Source organism: Mesoplodon bidens, assembly GCF_964165515.1.
Source record: "Mesoplodon bidens genome assembly, chromosome: 5".
In the NCBI taxonomy this organism is placed as follows: Eukaryota; Metazoa; Chordata; class Mammalia; order Artiodactyla; family Ziphiidae; genus Mesoplodon; species Mesoplodon bidens.
The window spans coordinates 78,539,086-78,561,120 of NC_138161.1; the positions used below are offsets into that span (position 1 = coordinate 78,539,086).

The following is a 22,035-nucleotide window of genomic DNA, read 5'->3' on the forward strand; positions in this document are numbered from 1 at the left end:
GATTCTGGAAATAAGAAACAACATAATAGACAAGAAAAAATAATATATATATAGTCTGACTATACAATTACATTCAGAAACTTTAAAGGCATGATGTAGCCTATATCAAAATACCTCAAAGTGCTGAAATCCATAATAATTAGGAATCATTCCTCACCAAAAGAAATCATTATCCCATATAAATAGTAAACGCACTATGTTTTTCATGAGAAAGTAATCTGCAACTATTCAGAAACATGGTGCCAAGGAATCAGAGAAAGAGGAGGTTGGCATCCTAACATTGGGAAGATTCTCTTTTGCTCAGAAAGCTCTTCCCCATACATCCTATTTAGCTGAGGTCATCTGCATGAAGGATATGGGCATTCTGATGTGAGACTGAATAGAGGAATAAAGGAGAAGTAGTATTAGAGGACAGCCAATTCAGGGAAGTGCAGAGCTGCCTGGGGACGCACTGAGGTGTTTTTATCTGCCCCAAAGCATTGGTCATCAAGGATCTGACTAGTCAGTGGTAGGTGGGATGGGAGGGGGAATAAAAGAAAATTCCTAGAGTATTGAAAAATCTATTTTGCAACTTTATATAGGGAGCAGACAGGAGCAACTATGCCTTTGCTACTAAAAATCATTTATAAGTTGTCTTTGGTCCAGCGTGGGTTAACATTCATGGTGCTTAAGAGGAAAAAATATGCCCAGGAAATCCGATCACCAAACTACCAAAATATACTCCAAATCTGGCCACTTCTCAGTACCGCCACCATAAGTCTAAAGCCACCATCATCCTCAATTATTTCAGTAGGTCCAGAACTGATCTTCCTGTTCCTACATTTACCCTTCAAACTCTTCTAAATACAGTAGCTAGTTATGCTTTTAAATCATTAATGATAAGTCAGATCATGAAGGCCAGTATGGCCAATACAGAGTGAGTGAAGGGGATGGCAGGAAACTGGGGAAGAGGAGGGAGGGACACAGATCATATAGAAGTTGGAAAACCACAATAAAAGCTTCATTTTTTTTTTCTTCTAAATGAACGGAGAAGCCAGTAGAGTGAAAATATCTGACTTACATTTTTTAAAGTGTCACTATGGATGACACTATGGATGGTATGACCAAAAAAAAAAAGGAAAAATGAGCAACACTGGAAGCAGGGAGGCCAGTTAGGATTTCAGTGATCCAGAAGAGAAATGAAAGTGGATTGATGAGGAAGGCAATAGTGGTACAAATAATATGAAGCAGTCATATTCTGAATATATTTTGAAAGAAGATTCCATAGGATTTGTTGATGAATTTAGTTTAAGAGAAAGAGGAGGGCTTCCCTGGTGGCGCAGTGGTTGAGAGTCCGCTTGCCGATGCGGGGTACATGGGTTCGAGCCCTGGTCTGGGGGGACCCCACATGCCGCGGAGCAACTGGCCCCGTGAGCCACAATTACTGAGCCTGCGCGTCTGGAGCCTGTGCTCCGCAACAAGAGAGGCCGCGACAGTGAGAGGCCCGCACACCGCGATGAGGAGTGGCCCCCGCTTCCCACAACTAGAGAAAGCCCTCGCGCAGAAACGAAGAGCCAACACAGCCATAAATAAATAAATAAATAAATAAAATGTAAAAAAAAAAGAGAAAGAGGAGTCAAAAATGACTCTAAAGTTTCAACAGGTACAAAGGAGTTGCCATTTACTGAAATGAAGAAAACTAAGGGAGGAACAGGTTGAAAGGGATGATATAAAAATTCTCTTTTGTGTATGCTAAGTTTAAGGTGCCTATTAGATATCCGAATGAAGAATTCAAGGAGAAATTGGATATACGAGTCTGGAGTCAAGCAAGAGGTCAGAGCTGGAGATATCATTGAGATGTCAGTTTGAGGGTTATCAGCACAAAGATCATGTTCAAAGCCATGGGATGAGACTACCCAGCAGAACTTGAAAAGGTAGTAGCTTCAATGGCCTAGAAGTCCTACTGAAGCCTGAAGAATTTTCAGCATTAGGATTCTAGAGGAAGTAAACTAGAGAAAGACAAGTGGAGATATACAATGAGATGCTTAAAACAGATTTTGGGAGAGAGTATAGATATTGGTAATGATGAAGTAGGTTAAGACTGTCAAAGTGGGTGGCCAAGGTCAAGGAACCGAGAGGCCAGGGAATGGAAGAATTGATTTCAGGATGTTAAATCGCTGAGAATAATGACAAGAATAGTGGTGGAGATCGACAGTTACCCAGGTGCTAAAACACTATTCACTGAACGAGGAAAAAAGCAGACATCTGTAGATGACTACAAAAAGGCAGAGTAGATAACAGTTTGATCTCACAAGACTTATCTCAAAGCGACTAAGGGATTGTAGAGGGGAAAGGTGAAGACAATCAGTTGTGCAGAAACACTAATGAGAAACAAGGCCCTCTGATACATGGGAGTCTGGAAGGCAAAAGAGCCTCCATTTGAAACAGCCAAGAGGAAAGCAGTTTCCTTAGGAAACAACCAGATTTAAGTTAGACTGTGAAGTTAAAGGGTAAAACTATGAAGTTTTAGAGTAAAGGTTGAGAACACAGATTTGGCCAATGACATACTGTGAGTTCCAAAAGGTAGAGTAGTAGGATTTAAATGGTGAAGAGCTAAGAGTTTGGGACAGATGGTGGGAGATGGTAAAAACAGCCAGCTGTCCTCTTTCATTCATCCCTACTTCTGTGGTAGAAGAATCTGAATTTTTGCTGCATACCTGGCCATCCAGAATAAAGATTACATTTCTCAACTGCCCTTGAAACTGGGTGTAGCCACATAGGACATTAACAATTCTTAAACCCAACGGGGATATTACAACACCATCAACCTTGTGGCCCAATCTGGAACTTATATCTTGAGGCGGGTAGATAACTCTACCCAACAGTATTGGTTACCCACAGTGGTAATATGAAAAGTAAATGAGTTACCTCTTATAAAGTCCACATTACTACCTCTTATAAAAGTTATATAAATCAGCATTATTGGCAAATGAAAACTTGGAAAATAAGAGTAGCCCTCTCCCTGCCATGCCATCAAGACCATATATAATGCAGCAACAAGATGGAAGGAACTAAGATTCTTGACCTTGTAGAGAGTCCTATCAGTCCTATTTAGCCTTTTAAGGGATAGAAAATAAAGTTTTATCATGTTTAAGTTACTGTCATCAACAGCTAAACCTAATAATGAACTAATGTAGGGAATTAAGAGCCTTGAATGTAGAGACGGAGGTAAACAGGGATGTAAGGTATGATGGAATAGTCCCAATCATCGAATAAAGGAAGGTGTATAATCAATTTAAATTGTAGCCTTCTTCCTGAACTGTTCTCTTAGGTGGTTTGTAGTGTTGATGAAGAGTTTTATGACAGGAAAGGGCAATCTTGCTAGGACCACATGTAACTCTGTGGGAATTCCTTTTCAATCCTGCTAATAAGGTTGTTAGGATTTACTTTAATAGACAGTTTAGGGAGGGAAAGGAATTGCAGAGTTATAGAGGGAATAAATATTCCCGACCTTTTCTCCTAATTTCCCTAACCTTAAACTGTGCACTCATCCTTGTACCTCTGCTGTATCTATACTCACTGCCATGGATATCTCACCCAGTTTCATGGCTTAATATAAGTTTAAATTTATTGACTACCTAGTGACAACTCCCAATTTCATATCTCCAGTTCAGACCTCTGCACTGAATCCCAGACTTTTATAGCTAACTGATTATTTGACGACTCTATTTGAATGTGTGACATCTCAAACTTAAGATCCAAATCAAACCCCTGATCTTTCCTCCAACTTTGCTCCTCCCACAGCCTTACCCATCTCAGTAAATGGAAATTCCATCCTTCCAGTTGCACAGGCCAAAAACCTTGGAATCATCACTGACTCTTCTCTCACATTCCAAATCCAGCTTGTAAAAAACAAAACCTGTATGATCTATCTTCAAAATACCTGATTTTCATGACTCCCACTACTATGGATCCAGTCCAAGGTGCCATCACCTGTTAACCTGAACTATGATAGCCTCCTAGTTGACCTCCTAACCCCTCACAATCTATGCTCACCAAAGCAGCCAAAGGGAAATTTAAAATAGGTCATGGTGCTTCTCTACTCAAAACTCTCCAGTGGCTTCCTGTCTCACTCAGAGTTAAAACAAAGGTGTTTTTTTGTTTTATTTTGTTTTGGCTGCATTGGGTCTTCGTTGCTGCGCACAGGTTTTCTCTAGTTGCAGCAAGCAGGGGCTAATCTTCATTGCGGTTTCCAGGCTTCTCATTGCGGTGGCTTCTCTTGTTGCAAAGCACGGGCTCTAGGCACGCAGGCTTCAGTAGTTGTGGCACACGGGCTCAGTTGTTGTGGCTGACAGGCTCTAGAGTGCAGGCTCAGTAGTTGTGGCGCATGGGCTTAGTTGCTCCACGGCATGTGGGATCTTCCCAGGCCAGGGCTCAAACCCATGTCCCCTGCATTGGCAGGCGGATTCTTAACCATTGCACTACCAGGGAAGCCCCTGAAACAAAGGTCTTGCAATGGTGTTCAAAGCCTTTATTGATCTGGACTCCTATCGTGATGGTTAATCTTATGTGTCAGCTTGGCTGCAAGATGGTGCCGTTATTTGGTCAAACACAAGACTAAACGTTACTATAAAACTATTTTTTAGAGGTGATTAACACCGACAATCAGTTGACATAAGTAAAGCAGATTACCCTGCATAATTTGGGTGGGCCTCATCCAATCAGTTGAAGGCCTTAAGAGCAAAAACCAAGATTTCCCAAAGAAGGAATTCTGCTGCCAGACTACAACACAGAAATTTTGCCCAGCCCTAATTTTGCCCAGTTTCCAGCCCTAAGACTAATGACTTCAACATTAATTCTTCTTTCTCTGGACAGCCCTAATAGACAACCTCATTTCTCTGACCTCATCTCCTGTTTCCTCTCTTTTTTCACTCAAACTGCTCCAGGCACACTAGGCTCTGCGTTTTTCTTCTTACATACTATGTAAGAAGCATGTTTGGGGGCAAAGGAGAAGGAACCACTGCACAGGGATTGATTGGCAGTACTATACAAACAGAAGATAACTAAGACAGTATGGTCCCCTATGAAGTCATTTGATCAAGGACACTGATAATGGGGTACTTCTTTTTGTAAACACTTATAAATTGACAGTTCACAGAAACATAAATACAGATGGTCAGCGGGCAATCAAAAACATGAAATAAGTCACAGCCTCAATTTTAATTAAAGAAATGAAAATGAAAACAACTAGATACCATTTTTCTGTTGTCAAAGTGGCCAAATGCAAAACCCAGCCAGAACCCAGACCTGGCATACAGAGAAACAGTTAGTCACATACATTATTGAAGAGCAGGAAAACTGGTGCTAACGGTCATTGATTCTTTTGTTCCACCCCCCACCAACACTTTTGACTACATTTTCTACCTTTGGGGAATTTCCTACCTTATAAATAAAAAACAAATTATTTCCTCTCTAGCCCTCCTTACAGCTAGGACATAGGCAAATTACCTAGGCTTTGTCAGTCTGACACATCTGTCATATTTCGAGTTAGAAGCTACTGATTCAAAGGAAGTATATATAAGGAATCTACCCTGGGAGGAATTCCTAGTCATAGGAATTTGTCATATACATATAAATGTACACCAAGATACATATACAAACTATACAAGCCTATTTATTACAGAACTCTATACAGTACTATCAAAAACTAGAAATTTAAATATTCATCATAGATTACACACACATGTTCCAGATATAAGTATTTACAACATGGAACAGAATTAGAACCAAGAAAATAGAATTAAGAATTAATGTTAAGAATTAGACTTAACATTATGCTAAATGAAAGAAGTCAGTCACAAAAGGGCAGATACTATATAATTTCCCTTATATGAAGTACCTAAAGTAGTCAAATTCATAGATACAAAATGTAGAATGGTGGTTGCCTGGGTGGAAGGAGGAATGGGTACAGAGATTCAGTTCTGCAAGATGGAAAGAGTTCTGCAGATGGATGGCGGCGACAGTAGCACAACAATATGAATGCACTTAATGCCACTGAACTGTACGCTGAAAAGCGGTTAAGATGGTTTACAAAAAAAGACAACAGAAATGAATTAGATTTAAGAAATAAAACTAAAACATAAAAGCACTAACAAAATGAGAAAAATTGTAGGCAGGAAAGAGGGAAGGTATGACTTGTCAACAAGAATGTACCTATCGATAAGAGGTAGCAGAAAGCCTAGGAAGTAAAGAAGAATGTAAAGGAGAGAGAAGAAATCCAAGAGCTAGATCACAAGTGCATTTTTTTTTTTTTTTTTTTTTTTTTTTGCGGTACGAGGGCCTCTCACTGTTGTGGCCTCTCCCGTTGCGGAGCACAGGCTCCGGACGCTCAGGCTCAGCGGCCATGGCTCATGGGCCCAGCCGCTCCACAGCATGTGGGATCTTCCCGGACCGGGGCACGAACCCGTGTCCCCTGCATCGGCAGGCGGATTCTCAACCACTGCGCCACCAGGGAAGCCCCCCACAAGTGCATTTATACCAAGTTCTGTGTGGGTCATTTGCATATTGTCTAACCCTTGGGTGTTGATATTAACAGTTGAAATTAATGGTTTGCTGATGACTACCCAAGGCCCTATTTTTAGAAGTACAGTTTTTATCAAGTTTTCCAAATTGATAGCTCTGATTAGACTCCTATGTCTCTTTTCCAGTAAAGAGAGGAGAGACAGAGAAGCAGATCTTTTATTCAGATTGGTCCCGTCATAAAACCACTTGTGGACTAGAGCTGAGATCTCTTATACGGCAGGGAAGGCAGTGGCAGGTTCACCATTTCCAAGGACACGTTATTCAAACACCTAACAAGCAATGGAACAGGCTTACGAATGGCAGTATAGTTCACTTACTAAAGACCTCCAACCTCCATGCCACTCCACTTCCTATAGGTATCTGAAGTGTATGTATTGATATATGCAGTGGTATTTACATTTCCTTGCAATTTTAGCTATAATTAGAGCTAGCTCTTGTCAACCATACTTTAATATTATTCACATTGGTTATATTTATAATCCTTTTGCAGGACGGCCTAATAAATTCTAGCCAATAAACCACGTGATTCACAAATTTAAAAATAAGTAGTCATCTTTAATTCATCCTTTTAATTCATCAACTAGCATAGAAAAAAATTACACTCAACTGATAAACTAAAGTGCTGTACAACTATTTAAAAAATGAGATGAATCTATATGTATTGATACAGAAAGATGTCTATAATATGTTAAATGACAAAAACAAAGTATACAGCAGTATTATATAACTCAATCCCTTTTGTGTTAAAAAAAAAGGGAGGAATATATATTCAAGTTAGTGGACACTAAAACATTTTTCTCGGAAGATATGCAAGACACTTAACAGAGACCTTCATGAGGTTGGGGACACTGGGGTGAGAAGGGACGCTTTTAATTTTCATTTTATATGTTTTTATACTGTTTGAAGTTTTTATCATGTTCATAATATTTTATCTATACATTTATATTTTTAATACAGAATTATCTGAATGATAGGATTATGGCCCAATTTTGCTTTCTTCTTTATGCATTTCTGCATTAAAAAGAAAACCTAATAAATGTTAGTTTTTCGTAAGATCATCGTTCTCATTCTCTTTGCAGTTTCTACTGCATTTGACCCACTTCTTACTGAAACTCTCACCTAGAGATCTTCCAAATACTGCACTTTGTTTTCTTCTGTATACAAAATGGGGTTAATAATGCCTACACCTCACAGGTTGGTTATGATGATTAAATGAGATAAAGTAGACATGAGGTTAAAAAAAAGACAGGCATCTTACAAATGTCCAGTAGAGTGCCTGAAACATAGTAAGAACTTAATAATTGTTAGCTATTTATAGTGAAAATTGGTGTTTTTGTCACCCTGCATATATTCACTCTTTTCCTAGCTACAAAGAATTTCTTCTTGGAGCACCACTTCCTCACTCTTAGTCATATGGCTTCAATGGAGCTAGCATGAGACCTAGGCTTAAGTCAGTTAGAGATCTCCAATAGAAACTTTTATTTAACTAAAAGATGGGGAAGAAAGACACTTCTTAACCCCAGGTCTTTAAGTTTAGGAAATTTGAGGCTAGAGTTACTGTAACACCTTACCATGGCAAGGGGAGAGCCTGGAGGTGTCAGAGACCGCTATGTGAAGCCTGCGAATAATGCCAAGACAAGGAAATGCAAAGCAGAACAAAGAAAGAAACACAATCCTAGTGTCTTTGTTTGAACACTGAATCCAGTTATACTCACCTAACTTTTTGGTTATGGAAGTTAATTTTTTTTTTCTCAAGACAATTTGGATTGGATTTTCTGTCACTTGTAATCTACAAAGTCCTATCTGAGACATTACTATAATTATTTCTTCTTCCTATATTCTAAGAATGTACATTCTCTAGTGCTATCCTCTCTCTACTCACAACCTTAAAAATCTAATCTATTTTTAGTGTCCCAACTATTCTTATAACTCTATCTCACCCTATTTTCTCTCCTGAACTATATTCTCCACCTCTAATGTCCACTGTGTATACCTTTCCTAATCTCAACCTATATGAATAAAAACAAACTCATTTTTCAAAACAGTCCATCCTCCAAAACTGCTCCATTTCCTCACTTCCCATTTTTTTCTATGTTAAGATAGGTGAGAGTTTCAACAAGACTAGTGTTCTAGGGGGCTTATATTAGCAAGAGGAATATTCTTACTATCTGTCCTGTCTCTATATCCAATTTATTCATCTTGAACAATATTCTCTAAGTATTTATACATTACTTACATAAATTCATGTTTATTCATTTTGATTTATTATTTCATGTCTAATTAATATTAATAATTAATATTAATTGTAATATTTACAATTAATTACAAACTTTGTTAATATTTTAAACATTTACCCACAAATCTAATTTCAGACTTTATGAAATGCTATAACCACATTAGAAGGTAGACAAAACACATATTATAATGATGACAAAATCTAACTACACACTTAAAGAATTGCAAATGTTAATTTTAATTCTATTCCAATTTTTCCGCTTGAACTTATTTCTTCCTGTGGGGTACAACTTTTTGAAGTATAAAAAGTAAGCGTTCTCTTCTCAGACTGCTTGAAATTATAGATAATGGTTGTTAGTAGATGATTTTGGACCAGAAAGATGAGACTTGGTTATACTTTCCAAGATCATTGTAACCTAGTCCATCCCAATTGGACCAGCTTCTTTTTATCCAAAGTACTGGCAGGGATCAATCAAGTCTTTATTTCTTGTGATCCTAATCTCTTCTCAAATCACTTCTTCACTTTTTCTGAGTGTCCTACTTTCACTCTAGATTTGTCTCCACTGTAGCTGTTTGTTATGAATGTCTTTCCTATGTTATACAACCTGGTTTAAGCCTGTTTAAAAAATATTTATTCTGAGTGGAGCATGGTTAGGTTCAACTAAATCTAAAGCTATTGGTCACTTTATTGATTTACTGAAATTACATTTCTTATCAGTCACTAAGACCAATCATTATTTAAAGCAACCATCAAAGGCAGTAAAACTAGGATTTACTTGTTATCTTTCTTATCCCCTCATCACTAATCCAGGAATTCACAAAAAATAGAATCTGACTAACTTTAAGGGTTCAGACTCTTAACCATTAAAATCTACAAAAGCTATAGATTTTTCCCCCAAAATGTGTCCAGATTTTTACCTTTCTACTGCATAGGCACCTCCTACATGGAGGACTGGACAGTAATAATCTAACTAAGCCATGCCTGATCTCAGTCTCTTTCCCTTTTTACACATCTCACATAACTACTGTTAATTTTTTTTTTACCAAGTCATTCCTTAGCTCAAAATTTTTCTAATATTTTGAAAACATCCTTGACCTGGCTTTCAAAACCCTTCATAAACTAATCTTCTAACTTGACATCCCATTATTCATCCTTAGCACATACCCTAATAAGGTCAATGTCATAAACACAGCAGTACCAAATGCATATAGTGTGTGTGCTAGACAATCATAAACAATCCTATGAGGTAGGTATTATATGCTGGTTTTATAATAAACAATCTCAGAGATTGATAAATTGAGTAGACTGTCTAAACATGTAGCTAAAAAAATGATGAGATTTGGGACTCTTGTTATCTGTTACATCTTTCTACTACATCATGCTGTCTCCCATATACATAACTCAATTTGGTCTAGTCTTTGCTTTTTTCATGGTTAATATCTCTCCAACTCAGTTTTAATAGTGTTTTACAGACTGCAAAATTCCAAAAGATTCCAGATGTTTTCAAAGAGAACTGTTGCTACATTTTTTGGTACACCTACCAGCCAAATTTTTTTTCCACTGAGCTTTATTGTCTGTAGTTTGTCTTATGAAAACAATAATTTTTTACAACTTCAAACATAAAGGTATATTACAATATCAAGTCAATGTTTATTCAAATCACACCAGTCTCCCAGCCTCACCAAATTCTTACACTTGAGGGGAGTGTCCTCCACACCTCCTCTTGAGAAACACTGAACCTGAATATGCTCCTCAGGGCAAGAGTCATACTTACTTAGTTAGAATGACAACGTAAATTCATTCATAAAGCAGATTTACTGGGGCTTGAGTATGCCAAGTCCTAAGTATACAAAAATTAAAAGGGGGAATAAAAGAGGCTCCCAGTTCTCAATGTCAAGTACTTAAGAGTTGTTGAATAAATGCTTGTTGGACATAGTCAAATCAATTAATGGTTAACATTGTGAGGGATTAGGATCACGTTTGAGAATCTGATCAAAGTTCTGGGAACACTAACTCCCCAGAAAAATTCACAAGCACCCAGAATTTTGTATACGATTTCGGGGGCGGGAGGCGGGGGTGGGGAGTGGAGAAGAGGTGATATAAACTCCTCTTAATTCCAATCACCTACCACCAGATCCACAAACTCCTGGTTAAAAACCTAATAGCAAAACTAGATTCTCTGGGAACAGAAATACTTGCTTAATAATCCTGATTATGCCTGACAGTGCAATGTATACAAAAGCTACTTAAGAAATATTTGCTGATCAATAATTTTCTCATACCCAGACACCAGCAAATCGTTTCTTCCATTAGAGTCTTTCAGCCAAATGATTTTAAAAACGCGAAACCCCCTTTCACTAGTGACATTAATGACCTAACACCAATAATTCGAAATCATTATTTTGCTTTTCACTACACGATCATTCACCAATCCAGGTTTTCTCTTCTCCTTGTTACCCCTCTACTCCCTCCAAACTCAGGGCTTCCTCCTTTGCATCCCAAAAGCTATGTCCAGAGCCGCACCGCCCCCAGGGAGACGGAAAATAACTGATGCTCCACTCCGCACACACCCTCATAGCAGGGAAGGTGGATCCAGTAATGGCTACAACTTCCAAACCCTTTCCTCACCTCTCGCCTAGAAGTAAAGAGATTTACCTTAAGTGCCAGGAAAGCGGTGGCGATCGTATTCACAGAAGTGGGCCCAGTTACCAAGAAGCCTCGGGCCTCCCTGTCACCATAGCGACTCCTAAGAGCTAAGCTCACTCCCTCTTCCCGCGATACTTCCCTGCAGGGCGTCACCCGACCCGGCCCTAGACCCCGCCCCTCAGCGAGCTCGCCCTCTCCTTAAGGGGCGTCATTGGACGACTGAGCCTTGCCTTTAGCTGTGGGCGGAACCCAACTCTATTTTTTTTATCTTTTTCAAAATTCTCAAGTTTTTTTAAAATATATTTTTTATAACAGTGCTATTGCCGTAGGCCCACGGAAAACACTGTTTCTCTTTTCTTTTTCACTTAATAGAAAACGTCCCCTGCCGCCTGGGTCCCGCCAGCAGTTCGCGCATGCGCGTAAGCGACCAGAAGATGGCGGCGATAATCGCCGCATTTTTTTCAAATTAGTGGTTCCCAGAAAGCATTGCGCGCATTTGTAACGAATTTCCGTTCGAGTTTGTATTTTAGGCGCCATTTTCGAGTGAAGGACCCGCAGCCGAAACACCGGTAAGAGAGGTGGGGTATGCAACCGTTTCCAACCTTGGTCTGAGTGGACTATCCGGCAGGTAAAATACTTCTTTTCCTGATCAGGTTGTCACACTCTTACTTCCTGTTCCGTCCGCGGGCTCCTGGAAAGTAGAGGCCTTGAGTTGGAGCAGCCGAAGTCTAGGCTGAGGCTGCCGCCGGGAGATTTCTCTCGCTGTCACCCCTCCCCCCTCGGCCGCTCCCCGGCAGTCGAGGCTCCCGCGCGCTTCTCCCGGGCGCCACTTCTCTGAGCTACATAAGCGTTGCTCAGGAGACTGGGGGCCCGGGGGTGGGGGTTGGGGGGAGCCTCTCAGCCTCGCGGACCTCTTCTCAGAAATCTCGGTCTTGGTCGGACTGTAGCGTGGCCCCCTGCCCGTCTCACTTCCCGCAAGGGACTAACCACCGGGTCTGAGCCCTTAACTGGTGACCTTTCGTAGTTTATTGTCCAACGGGATTCTGCCGCGGACCCCGGAGGGACAGACCCCTGCCACCTCAAGGCGATTGAACCGGAGCCGGCGCTGCCGGCTTCCCATTTGAAAATCGCGAGTGGTCGGACCCGGCCGGACTGTAGAGAGCAGACCTCAAAGACCCCGGGCCGTCCGCTGCGCCGAGGGCTAAATGGCGGGGAGAGGAAAGTGGGCGGCTCGCCGCCAGTTGGTTCTTCGCTGCTCTGGGAAGAGGTGATAGATAGCCCCTCAAACGAACTCTTGTCTCTCAGAATCTGTGCGCTTGCATCCCTAGCCCAGAGAGCGTGGGAATGTCCGCAAATGCTAGCGTATGGGAATTGCTTCGTTTAGAAATTACGTTAGAATAGTCTTTCACACTTATACTGTGGGCGGACGGCGTGGGGGCATTGAAAAGTAAAAAGAACCTAAGCAGTTGCTCTATTCTTGCTTGATCCCCAAGCACGTCTAGGTTTTCCCACTTGCTTAGGACTTATGAAAACGAATCCCGCCTTCTTGGCACTTGAGTTTTTTGTGCCTTCTTTCTCGAGGACCCGCTGGCGTTGAGCGGGGTTTGACGACGGGGCTCTCGAAAACGGATGGACGGAGTTTTCCCCGAGTGGGACGGGGTGGGGGGCTGAGCCCGTCTCACCGCGGGGCCCGGGGAGTGGGGGAACGTACCGGCACTGGCCCGCAGCCCACTTGCTCCCGACTCTCCCTCGGCCCCAGCGACCATGCCCCGTAAAGGCACCCAGCCCTCCACCGCCCGGCGCAGAGAGGAAAGGCCGCCGCAGTCCCCGGACGGCGCCAGCAGCGACGCGGAGCCCGAGCCGCCGCCCGGCCGCGCGGGGAGCCTCGCGCCTGCCACCGCAGGTGAGTAGCCCTTCGCGACGCCGCGGGCAAACGCGAGGGAGACCCGGGTGCATCCGCGCCCAGCCCAGGACTGGCTGATGTTCTTGGGCGCGGACAAGAGGGGCTGCGGGGTTGACATCTGAAGGTCCGGTAGAGCCGCTCAAGAAAGCGATTTGGCGATTTTCACAGATTAGACAATGTGCAGTATCGGTGTAACGGTGCCGGAGGGGATGGGGGCGAGTAAATAGCTTCAATTCTGAATTTCTGTTCATTGTCTTCTATTTCCACGGAAATCGACATGGTCAGCCAGGAGCTAGTGGACTGTTTTTCAGAGTCAGCCTGACTGTATGTTATAATATGATGAAAAGTTTCTTGACCTTGTAACTTAACCTTCGTGGTCTTAAATTGCTAAGAGAAGATGATAATTTACTCGAAACTACCGTAGCTTTTGTGAGTCCAGGAACTCAATGACATGAAACCCCTGTGACTGTCTCTAGAGCTCGCGAGTGTCCAAAGAAAGTTAAGGTTCCAGGTGCTCACAGATAGGGAGAGAGTTGTATCTAGAGCCTTAGGATTTAACCACCTGTTTATAGACAGGGAGCAGGGAATCAAGTGGTTGTGGATTTCCCAGATTTGCATGACGATATAGTGTTTCGGCTCCTAAAAGATATATTTCTATAGAGTTTTGTTACTGGTGTCATTTCTTTCAAGAATTTCTTTTGTTATAAAACCAAACCAAAAGATTCTCATCTCCTGTGAGTTTAGGATAATACTGTATTTGAGTGAAAATACAGATTCCTAGGTTTCATAAATAACATCTCTCCAGAGATTAGCAGGCAGTAGTCCTCCGAACTAATTTCACTAATGCAGGCTTTTTTCCCCTTGTTTTTCCCTTTCCTTTGACTTAGAGACTACAAGTGAGGAAATAGATAATAGAAGTTTAGAAGAGATTTTGAATAGCATCCCTCCTCCCCCACCTCCAACAATGACCAACGAAGCTGGAGCTCCTCGTCTTATGATAACTCATATTGTAAACCAGAACTTCAAATCCTATGCTGGGGAAAAAATTCTGGGACCTTTCCATAAGGTATTTGACCTTTTTAAAATAACCGTTGTAAGGTAATGCATCTTTATTACAAAATGTTTCAATTTTGTAGTTATTGTATTTATGCTGATTGATTAAAAATATGGTATGTTTCCTATGCTTTTAACAACTGAAATTAGCTTTTGTTTATCCGGTTATCTTTTGGTACCTCTCTTTTTAAAGTTTTCCATACTGAATAGAATTGGTGGGTTTTATGTTTGAAAGGAGTATTTTCTCTTTAACTATAGAATGAATTTTGTAAAAAGTCTGAGTTAAAATTAGAATATGGTCTTATTTAAAGTGTTGAAGCTTGTGATATAAGAGACATGATATATGAAAACAGCTATCTTTAACTTTTTTTTTTTCCTGTTTTTATGCAGCGCTTTTCCTGTATTATTGGGCCAAATGGCAGTGGCAAATCCAATGTTATTGATTCTATGCTTTTTGTGTTTGGCTATCGAGCGCAAAAAATAAGATCTAAAAAACTCTCAGTTCTAATACACAATTCTGATGAACACAAGGATATTCAGAGTTGTACTGTAGAAGTTCATTTTCAAAAGATAATTGATAAGGTAAGGGGCTTTGTTTAGTTATTTGCAACTTCAAGTAAGGAACACAAAGGATTTCAATACGTTGCACATTTTATTATTTTTGGCTTAAATTGGCTCATAAAAATTAGTATATGGTTAAAGCAGAACCAATATTTATTTCGTTACCTCCATGACCATATTTTCTTTTTGAGGATTGGTGGTAGTGGCTGTTAAACTTAAAATATTAAATTTTTTAGCCAGGGAAATGAATTATAAGTAGCTCATAATAATGCTTATTACCTTTTTGGTGTAAAACATTGAGCAGTTTTAGTATCCCGAGTACCAAGTAAGCATTCTTTTACTATAAATTTTGGATTCATTTTTAAAGTTATGTTTTTATTACTTTCAGATAAGTTACCTAAACTTGAAAATGTTAACAGTTTGACTAACTTTACCATCTCCCTTATTTCAATTCACATTAAATTTAATGTTACTAATAGTCATCTGTATAGGTGATATGAAAGAGCTTTGCTTCAGTTTGAAGTAAACTGCCCTTTTAAAACAGGGAAGGGTAAGGTAACATGTTTGTTTTCTAGAAGAGGAGACAATTATAGGTAAAATGCCTATTTAGATTATTCACTTGGCTCTGTTGGTATTGGGATTTTTTTTCTCTTCTATTTAATAATTAACTTTGGAAATACGTGGTTCAAAAATGACTGGAACCTAAAAATGACGCCCAAGCATCACCAGTAGAAAACTAATTACATAATGAAATGAGGATGTGATTTGGCCTCTAGGTCTTATTTTGGTTTTGTTTTAATTTTAATATAAACAGCTTTAATTAAATCTACGTGGTGGTATATATTTTAATTTTGGTTCTTAGTGCTTTTCTGTTGTACAGTTTGGGTTGGAAAGTAGATTGCCAGTAAATCAGATTTGATTCCATTGCTTATTAATTACACTTGATTTGTGTAAATTTTAAAAACCATGATTTCAAAATGACATAGCTTTTAAAGGAAAGCAAGTTTTAATGTTAAAGCAGATTTGCACTTCATTTTTTAAATTTGTTTGATTAAAAAAATAGGGGAATGTAGTTGTCAATTCTTTGCAATTTTTTTTACCTTCAATTAATGACGTATTCTTCACCCAAAAAAGAAAAAAAAACTAAGCTGTATCATCCCACTACTATACCTTCCTTCCTTTTTTCTCAAATCATCTCTTGCAACTTTTTTTTAATGGACTAGTAATCTGTCAACATGGTTTAATAATTTGGGTGAGTTTGTTTTGGATACAGTGGGTTTCTTGTGCCCCTTCATCAATTCTTTTCTCAGTCAAATACGTTTTTAGGCTTGAAGGTGGGGTGTTTTCTTTTTTGTTTGTTTGGTTGCTTTGACTTTTTGGTTTCTGTGATCTATGAGGAAGGAATCAAAGAACTTGAAAAATTATTTCTAATCTTTGCTAAGATTAATTCTAAGAACTATTGTCAGTTTATGTGCATATTCAATTGAAGTTCTTAAGCCATAGAATTGATTTCAGTATGAAGTGAGTGAAATTTGGAGCAAACCTTTGACTTAATACCAACAATTGTTTTCTGGTTTTGTTTTTCCTCAAAACAGGAAGGGGATGATTATGAAGTAGTTCCTAACAGTAACTTTTATGTATCCAGAACGGCTTACAGAGATAATACTTCTGTTTATCACATAAGTGGGAAGAAGAAAACATTTAAGGATGTTGGAAATCTTCTTCGAAGCCATGGAATTGACTTGGACCATAATAGATTTTTAATCTTACAGGTAAATTTATTAAAGATATTAGAGGTTCTCTCGTTCTTTTTTTCTTCCCCCCTTTTTTAAAAATAAAGTGTAAGGAATTTTTCCCTATTGGATGAATCCTGTATTTTTGAGGCCTTAAAGTACTGTAGCAGCACATCATGGTTTACATACTACAGTCAAGATGCGAATCATTATTTGCTGCTCTAGAAATTTAAGGAAATTCATTCAGAACTGTAATTTCATCATCATATGCTCATTTTATGTTTGGATGGACAGACATACTTGTTCCGCTCTAGCAGCACGTAAATATTGGCGTAGTAAAATAAATATTAAACACCAATATTATTGTGCTGCTTTAGCGTGACAGGGACATAGCAACTATTTATCATTTCTGTGTGTATTTCTCTTTAAGATAACATTTTAAATGAGATTTGTTATCTTTTAGTAGTTCTTTTCCTTTACTTTTGTTCGTTTGTCATCTCTACTAATATTATATACTCGAAAGAAAAAAACTATATACTTGGTGTTTCACAAATTTACCTGAGCACCTAACTGATTTAACTTTTTTTTTTTAATGCTTAGAATGGTCAATTAAAAGCTTATTCAAGCTCTTTGTTTTATTTCAAATGGCCTACTTGAACCACTTCTACTGGAAGATCAGAAAGTAACTGATATTTCATTCTTAAGTATCACAACTTTTAAAGTCTTTTTAAAGGGGTATAAAATTAAGTACCTGGTGTTAAGCTGATTTTTATTAGAAACCCTGTATTCGTTATCTGAGTAAAGATATTTTCTACCAGTGTTGCTTGGTAAGAAAAATTCCTTATCTTCTCTGTCTTACCTTTCAAAAATGTTCTTAGTGTAAAACATGGCTTTGTCAGACATATTAAAATTCCCTTTTGATTTGAGGCTATCTTCTTTTCCTTTGTCCTACCTACAATCACCAAGAGCACAATAATAAGAGGAAAACTATATTGTGATATAGAAATAGCTGCTAATATTCTTTAGTGTCCTGTACTACTGATTTTAAACTAACTTGGGAATTTTGGTTTGATACTAAAAGTTTGATTAGTATGACTGAGTGTTCCCAGTAAGAAACTTATAAAGTGTTAGCCTCTGTTTCCATTTTAGTCTATATTCTTCAACTGCTTTTTTTAAAGAAATGTTACTTTTAGACGTACATAGTGTATGTAGAAGGTAAAGAAATATTCTGGGATGACTTATGTTAACATCTTCAGTTCATTTGTAATACTTCTATAACCCAAACTTATTTTAAAATCGATGTTGGGAAATCATCAGCAGATACATTTCTAAATAAGATTTGAATTTACATAAATGTGGAATTAAAGCTGTGTGTGTGTGTGTGTGTGTGTGTGTGTGTTAATCAGATTTAACTTTTATGGACTTTTTGTATTCTGGGATTTGATTTGGTTAATTATGGATTAAAGATGCCCCTTTAGAATACTAAATTTGATAGTGATACCATTTTGCAAGAACCTATCATTGTGTTTATCTTATTTGCTGTTTATTTACTGTCACGCAGGGATAATCAAAGTTTTACACCTGTGCATAGACTCATCAAAATAGGCTGCGTTTTAACCCTTGAGAGGGTGATTTTTTTTCCCTTGATATTGCCTCTGTATACATAATTCAGTAAATAAAGGGAGCTAAATAAAGTAACTTCCCAAAGATGTAAATAAGAGTAGTTTTTAAATTGTAAACTTTATATTAAATATGTGCTTCTTAAGTGCCCAGGATGCTTAAGCCATTTGTCCTCATAATAATCTCAACCTTTTTATGTCATCTTAACAGTTACATTGTTTAAATCATTTTTAATACTGAGATAAACTTTCCACATTAACAAATTGAATTCCATTTGATTAAATTTACAGATAAGAACCTTAGAAACTCACCTGTTAGGAAGAAGAAACAGGGATTGGACTAGATAGAACGAATGATGCCCTATTTAAAAGTTTGAGGGAAAGTGGCAGTGGTTTCTATGGATTTTTATTTAGTTCCTTATCAAAATCTTAGACTCCTGCACTAGAGATATAAAGCATTTGAAGGTAAGTAAGAATGCAGTTTTCATTACCTTATCTCCCACTAAATAACATCTTAAAAACTAGCTGTGGTTTGGGAGGCTGGGAACTTGGAGACATCAGAATATCATCATCTAAGACATAAGTGATTACTTTGAATAAAATGTATAGGCTGTTTGGCCAGTGGTAGTGATTAACAACCTAAGTAATATAAATCCAGCTAAAGTGAAAACTTATTTTTAAGACTAAAAAGCACTAAAGTTTAGAAGTCCATAAGAGTAAACTTTTTTTTTAAGTATCTATAATGGTATAGTAGGGTCTTCAAGTAGGCATTTCTAGTATTTGAAGTCATTTAAAATTTCATCGTTGACTATTTGAATGAATGAACTAATGAGTCACTATGCTGAGATGCTATAAATGATACAAAAATGGTAGAATTCTGTTTCTTGTCCTTAGCGGCACTTATACACATGCCTTCCAAAAGTGTTAGATTATAATTGGCCGTTGTGCTTTTTATGTTTGTACATTTCCCTGTTTATATATACCTTGTTTGGGAGCTGCTGTCCCATTGTTAAAACATAAGTGTAAACAAGTGGGGTTTTGTTAGCTCTGTGTAGCATTTCATGGGTAGCTAGTTTTGTCACAATTTTCAACTTCATATGCTTTTTGTCTTCATATTATAAAATCTAAACTAAAATTTAAAACAACCAAAATTTTTTTCTTATTGTTTAGTAATTTGGAGATTGGATTAACCGAGATCAGAGTTGTTACCTAGTCATCTCTCCCTTTTTCTTTTCAGTATACTTCTTCTAAGCCTGGCATAACATATAAACTTATTTGGATTCTGGTCTTTTAGCCTGTAGAAATAAGTCTGTGCTATACCAAAAGAATTTTAGCTTTATCAATAGTACTTTAGTTATCCAAAAGTGTCTTGTTCAACCGCCTCAACTATATGAAAGAAAATAGGAAACTACCCCTAAGCATCCAAAATAGATATTCAGCAGTCTACCTCCTAAAGCATTGTTTCTGTTTATGCACTTAATTTAGACAGATACTAACCTCAGTCATTTGGTTTCTTGCTCTCTGTTAGTTCACAAAGAGCAATTAGAATAAAATTTATCAGAATAAGAGAAAGAACAATAACTTACATTACAGTGGAAAATGGAGAAAATAAAAATATTACCAAGGCAAAATAAAATTTCAAAGCCTAGTAAATCTGGGCCATTTAATTTTGATGCAAACGCCCATATTTACCTTAAACCTCAGGTCTTATTAGGAAAAAAGCTTTGTTATAGCTATATACTATACTTCAGTTTCCTGTGGTTCTTGCTTGCTAAAATTTGGATTCTGTTTCAATAAAGATAAAAAAGCATCATACCTATTCATTCCTCTTAGATTTTTTTTTTTTTTTTTTTTTTTAATTGTGGTACGCGGGCCTGTCACTGTTGTGGCCTCTCCCATTGCGAAGCACAGGCTCCGGACGCGCAGGCTCAGCGGCCATGGCTCACGGGCCCAGCTGCTCTGCGGCATATGGGATCTTCCCAGACTGGGGCACGAACCCGTGTCCCCTGCATCGGCAGATGGACTCTCAACCACAGCGCCACCAGGAAAGCCCTCCTCTTAGATTTTTAAGCTGTATTCTTGTAAATTAGATTATTGAGGAATGCTATAAATGAATCACAATACCCTGGTTTGCCGTCCACTTAAGTAAGTTATGGATTAGGCCTTGGATGTTATAAATATCCTCTTGAAGTATGTTTGCTATTTTAATGTTACTTTAAAAAACCACAGATGGGGCTTCCCTGGTGGTGCAGTGGTTAAGAATCCACCTGCCAATGCAGGGGACATGGGTTCGAGCCCTGGTCCGGGAAGATCCCACATGCCACGGAGCCACTAGGCCCGTGCGCCGCAACTACTGAGCCTGCATTCTAGAGCCCGTGAGCCACAACTACCAAGCCCACATGCCACAACTACTGAAGCCTGCGTGCTTAGAGCCCATGCTCCACAAGAAGAGAAGCCACCGCAATGAGAAGCCTGTGCACTGCAACAAAGAGTAGAAGCCAGCACACAGCAATGAAGACCCAATGCAGCCAAAAATAAATAAATTTATTTAAAAAAAAAAACCACAGATGGTATTTCCACAGTTGCTTAGTATCTCTGATATAGTGTGAATATAAGTTAAAACATAGGAAGTCACTAGTAAACAACAGTGAAAAAAATTGTTTAAAACCTTGTTTAGTATACTTAAGCTATAGAAAATAGAAATAACCGTGGGGGGGGTGGGCTACAGAACTTTGCCAGCTTCAAATGGTAGCATATAGCAACTTGAAACTTTTTTTGTCTCATCATGCTACCACTACTTGTGATTTGGAGCTTTGAGTGGTAAGGTGACTTTAAATTCAGGTTGATGCTTTAAAATTATTTCTGAAATGTGTTGAAGGTATTGCCCTAAATTAAAACTATATAATTTCACATGGGATAGGTACATTTTCTGAAATATGAGTGGTCCTCTAAGCAGACTGTCAACCCACAGATTATACATGAAATGACACAAAATGGAAAAAACGAAGAAAACAAATAGTAGCAGGTAGTAAGGCAGAGGACATCAAGGAACAGAACCACAAGAAAGGTCCCAGGTTGTCTGTCATTGAAATACGGCAACAGTCCTAATTGTCCCGTGACAGGTAGAAGCCTAAATGTTCTAATAACCTGTTGATTCAATAGTGCGAATCTGATAATAACCGTTTTTTTTTTGTTTTTAATGAATACCAATAATAAATTAAAACAATGTTATATGGGACTTGAGGTGGAACTATGTTGATTCATAAACGTCCTTGTCTTTCACTTGAAAATGTTTTTTTCTACTGGGCAACCTTGTTAGAATGAAAAATCAGAACTGTATATCCTTCATTTTAATTGGAAAGGGAGGAACAAGTAACCAAAAACAAGCAACCATTATGCTTTATTCAAAGCTAGGCAGTCTCCTAATGGTGATATTCCATCTCTTCAATAAGTAATTTGGCCAGGAAAAGTGTGATACCTGTGGAATATTTTTATCATTCTTACACCAAATCATAACTTCTGGTTACCTGAAAAGTGTATACTTAAATACCTTATAGTGATTTGACTCAGACATGTAAGTTCTCTTGGCATGGTTTTTCATTTTTCTTAAAATAAGTGTTCAAATATTCAAATTGAATTAGGTAGAATATTAGACTATCAAGTGTCAGATATTTGGACTGTAAACACTAATACAAAAAAGTTAAACTGGGGCTTCCCTGGTGG

The 22,035-nt window shown here is 38.5% G+C and overlaps 2 protein-coding genes across 5 annotated transcripts in view; one reads left to right on the forward strand and one right to left on the reverse strand.

Annotated features, from left to right (window-relative positions):
* Positions 1–11,561, reverse strand: part of IFT80 (intraflagellar transport 80) — a 110,973-nt gene extending 99,412 nt beyond the window's left edge. For both annotated transcript variants that reach the window (XM_081234301.1, XM_081234300.1), the window contains exon 1: positions 11,453–11,561. The gene's annotated coding sequence lies outside the window, so the exon portion shown is untranslated. The remainder of the gene's footprint in view (positions 1–11,452) is intronic.
* Positions 11,562–11,901: 340 nt separating this feature from the next.
* The window catches only part of SMC4 (structural maintenance of chromosomes 4), a 35,251-nt gene continuing 25,117 nt past the window's right edge, over positions 11,902–22,035 (forward strand). The window contains exons 1-5 of one of the 3 annotated variants that reach the window (XM_081235874.1): positions 11,902–12,012; positions 13,203–13,346; positions 14,234–14,412; positions 14,790–14,981; positions 16,556–16,732. In XM_081235874.1, the coding sequence (XP_081092000.1) occupies positions 13,208–13,346; positions 14,234–14,412; positions 14,790–14,981; positions 16,556–16,732 (687 nt within the window). In that variant the 5' untranslated portion in view covers positions 11,902–12,012; positions 13,203–13,207. Of the gene's footprint in view, positions 12,072–13,024; positions 13,347–14,233; positions 14,413–14,789; positions 14,982–16,555; positions 16,733–22,035 lie in introns of all 3 variants that reach the window. The other 2 variants (XM_081235875.1, XM_081235876.1) reach the window with 2 other exon arrangements.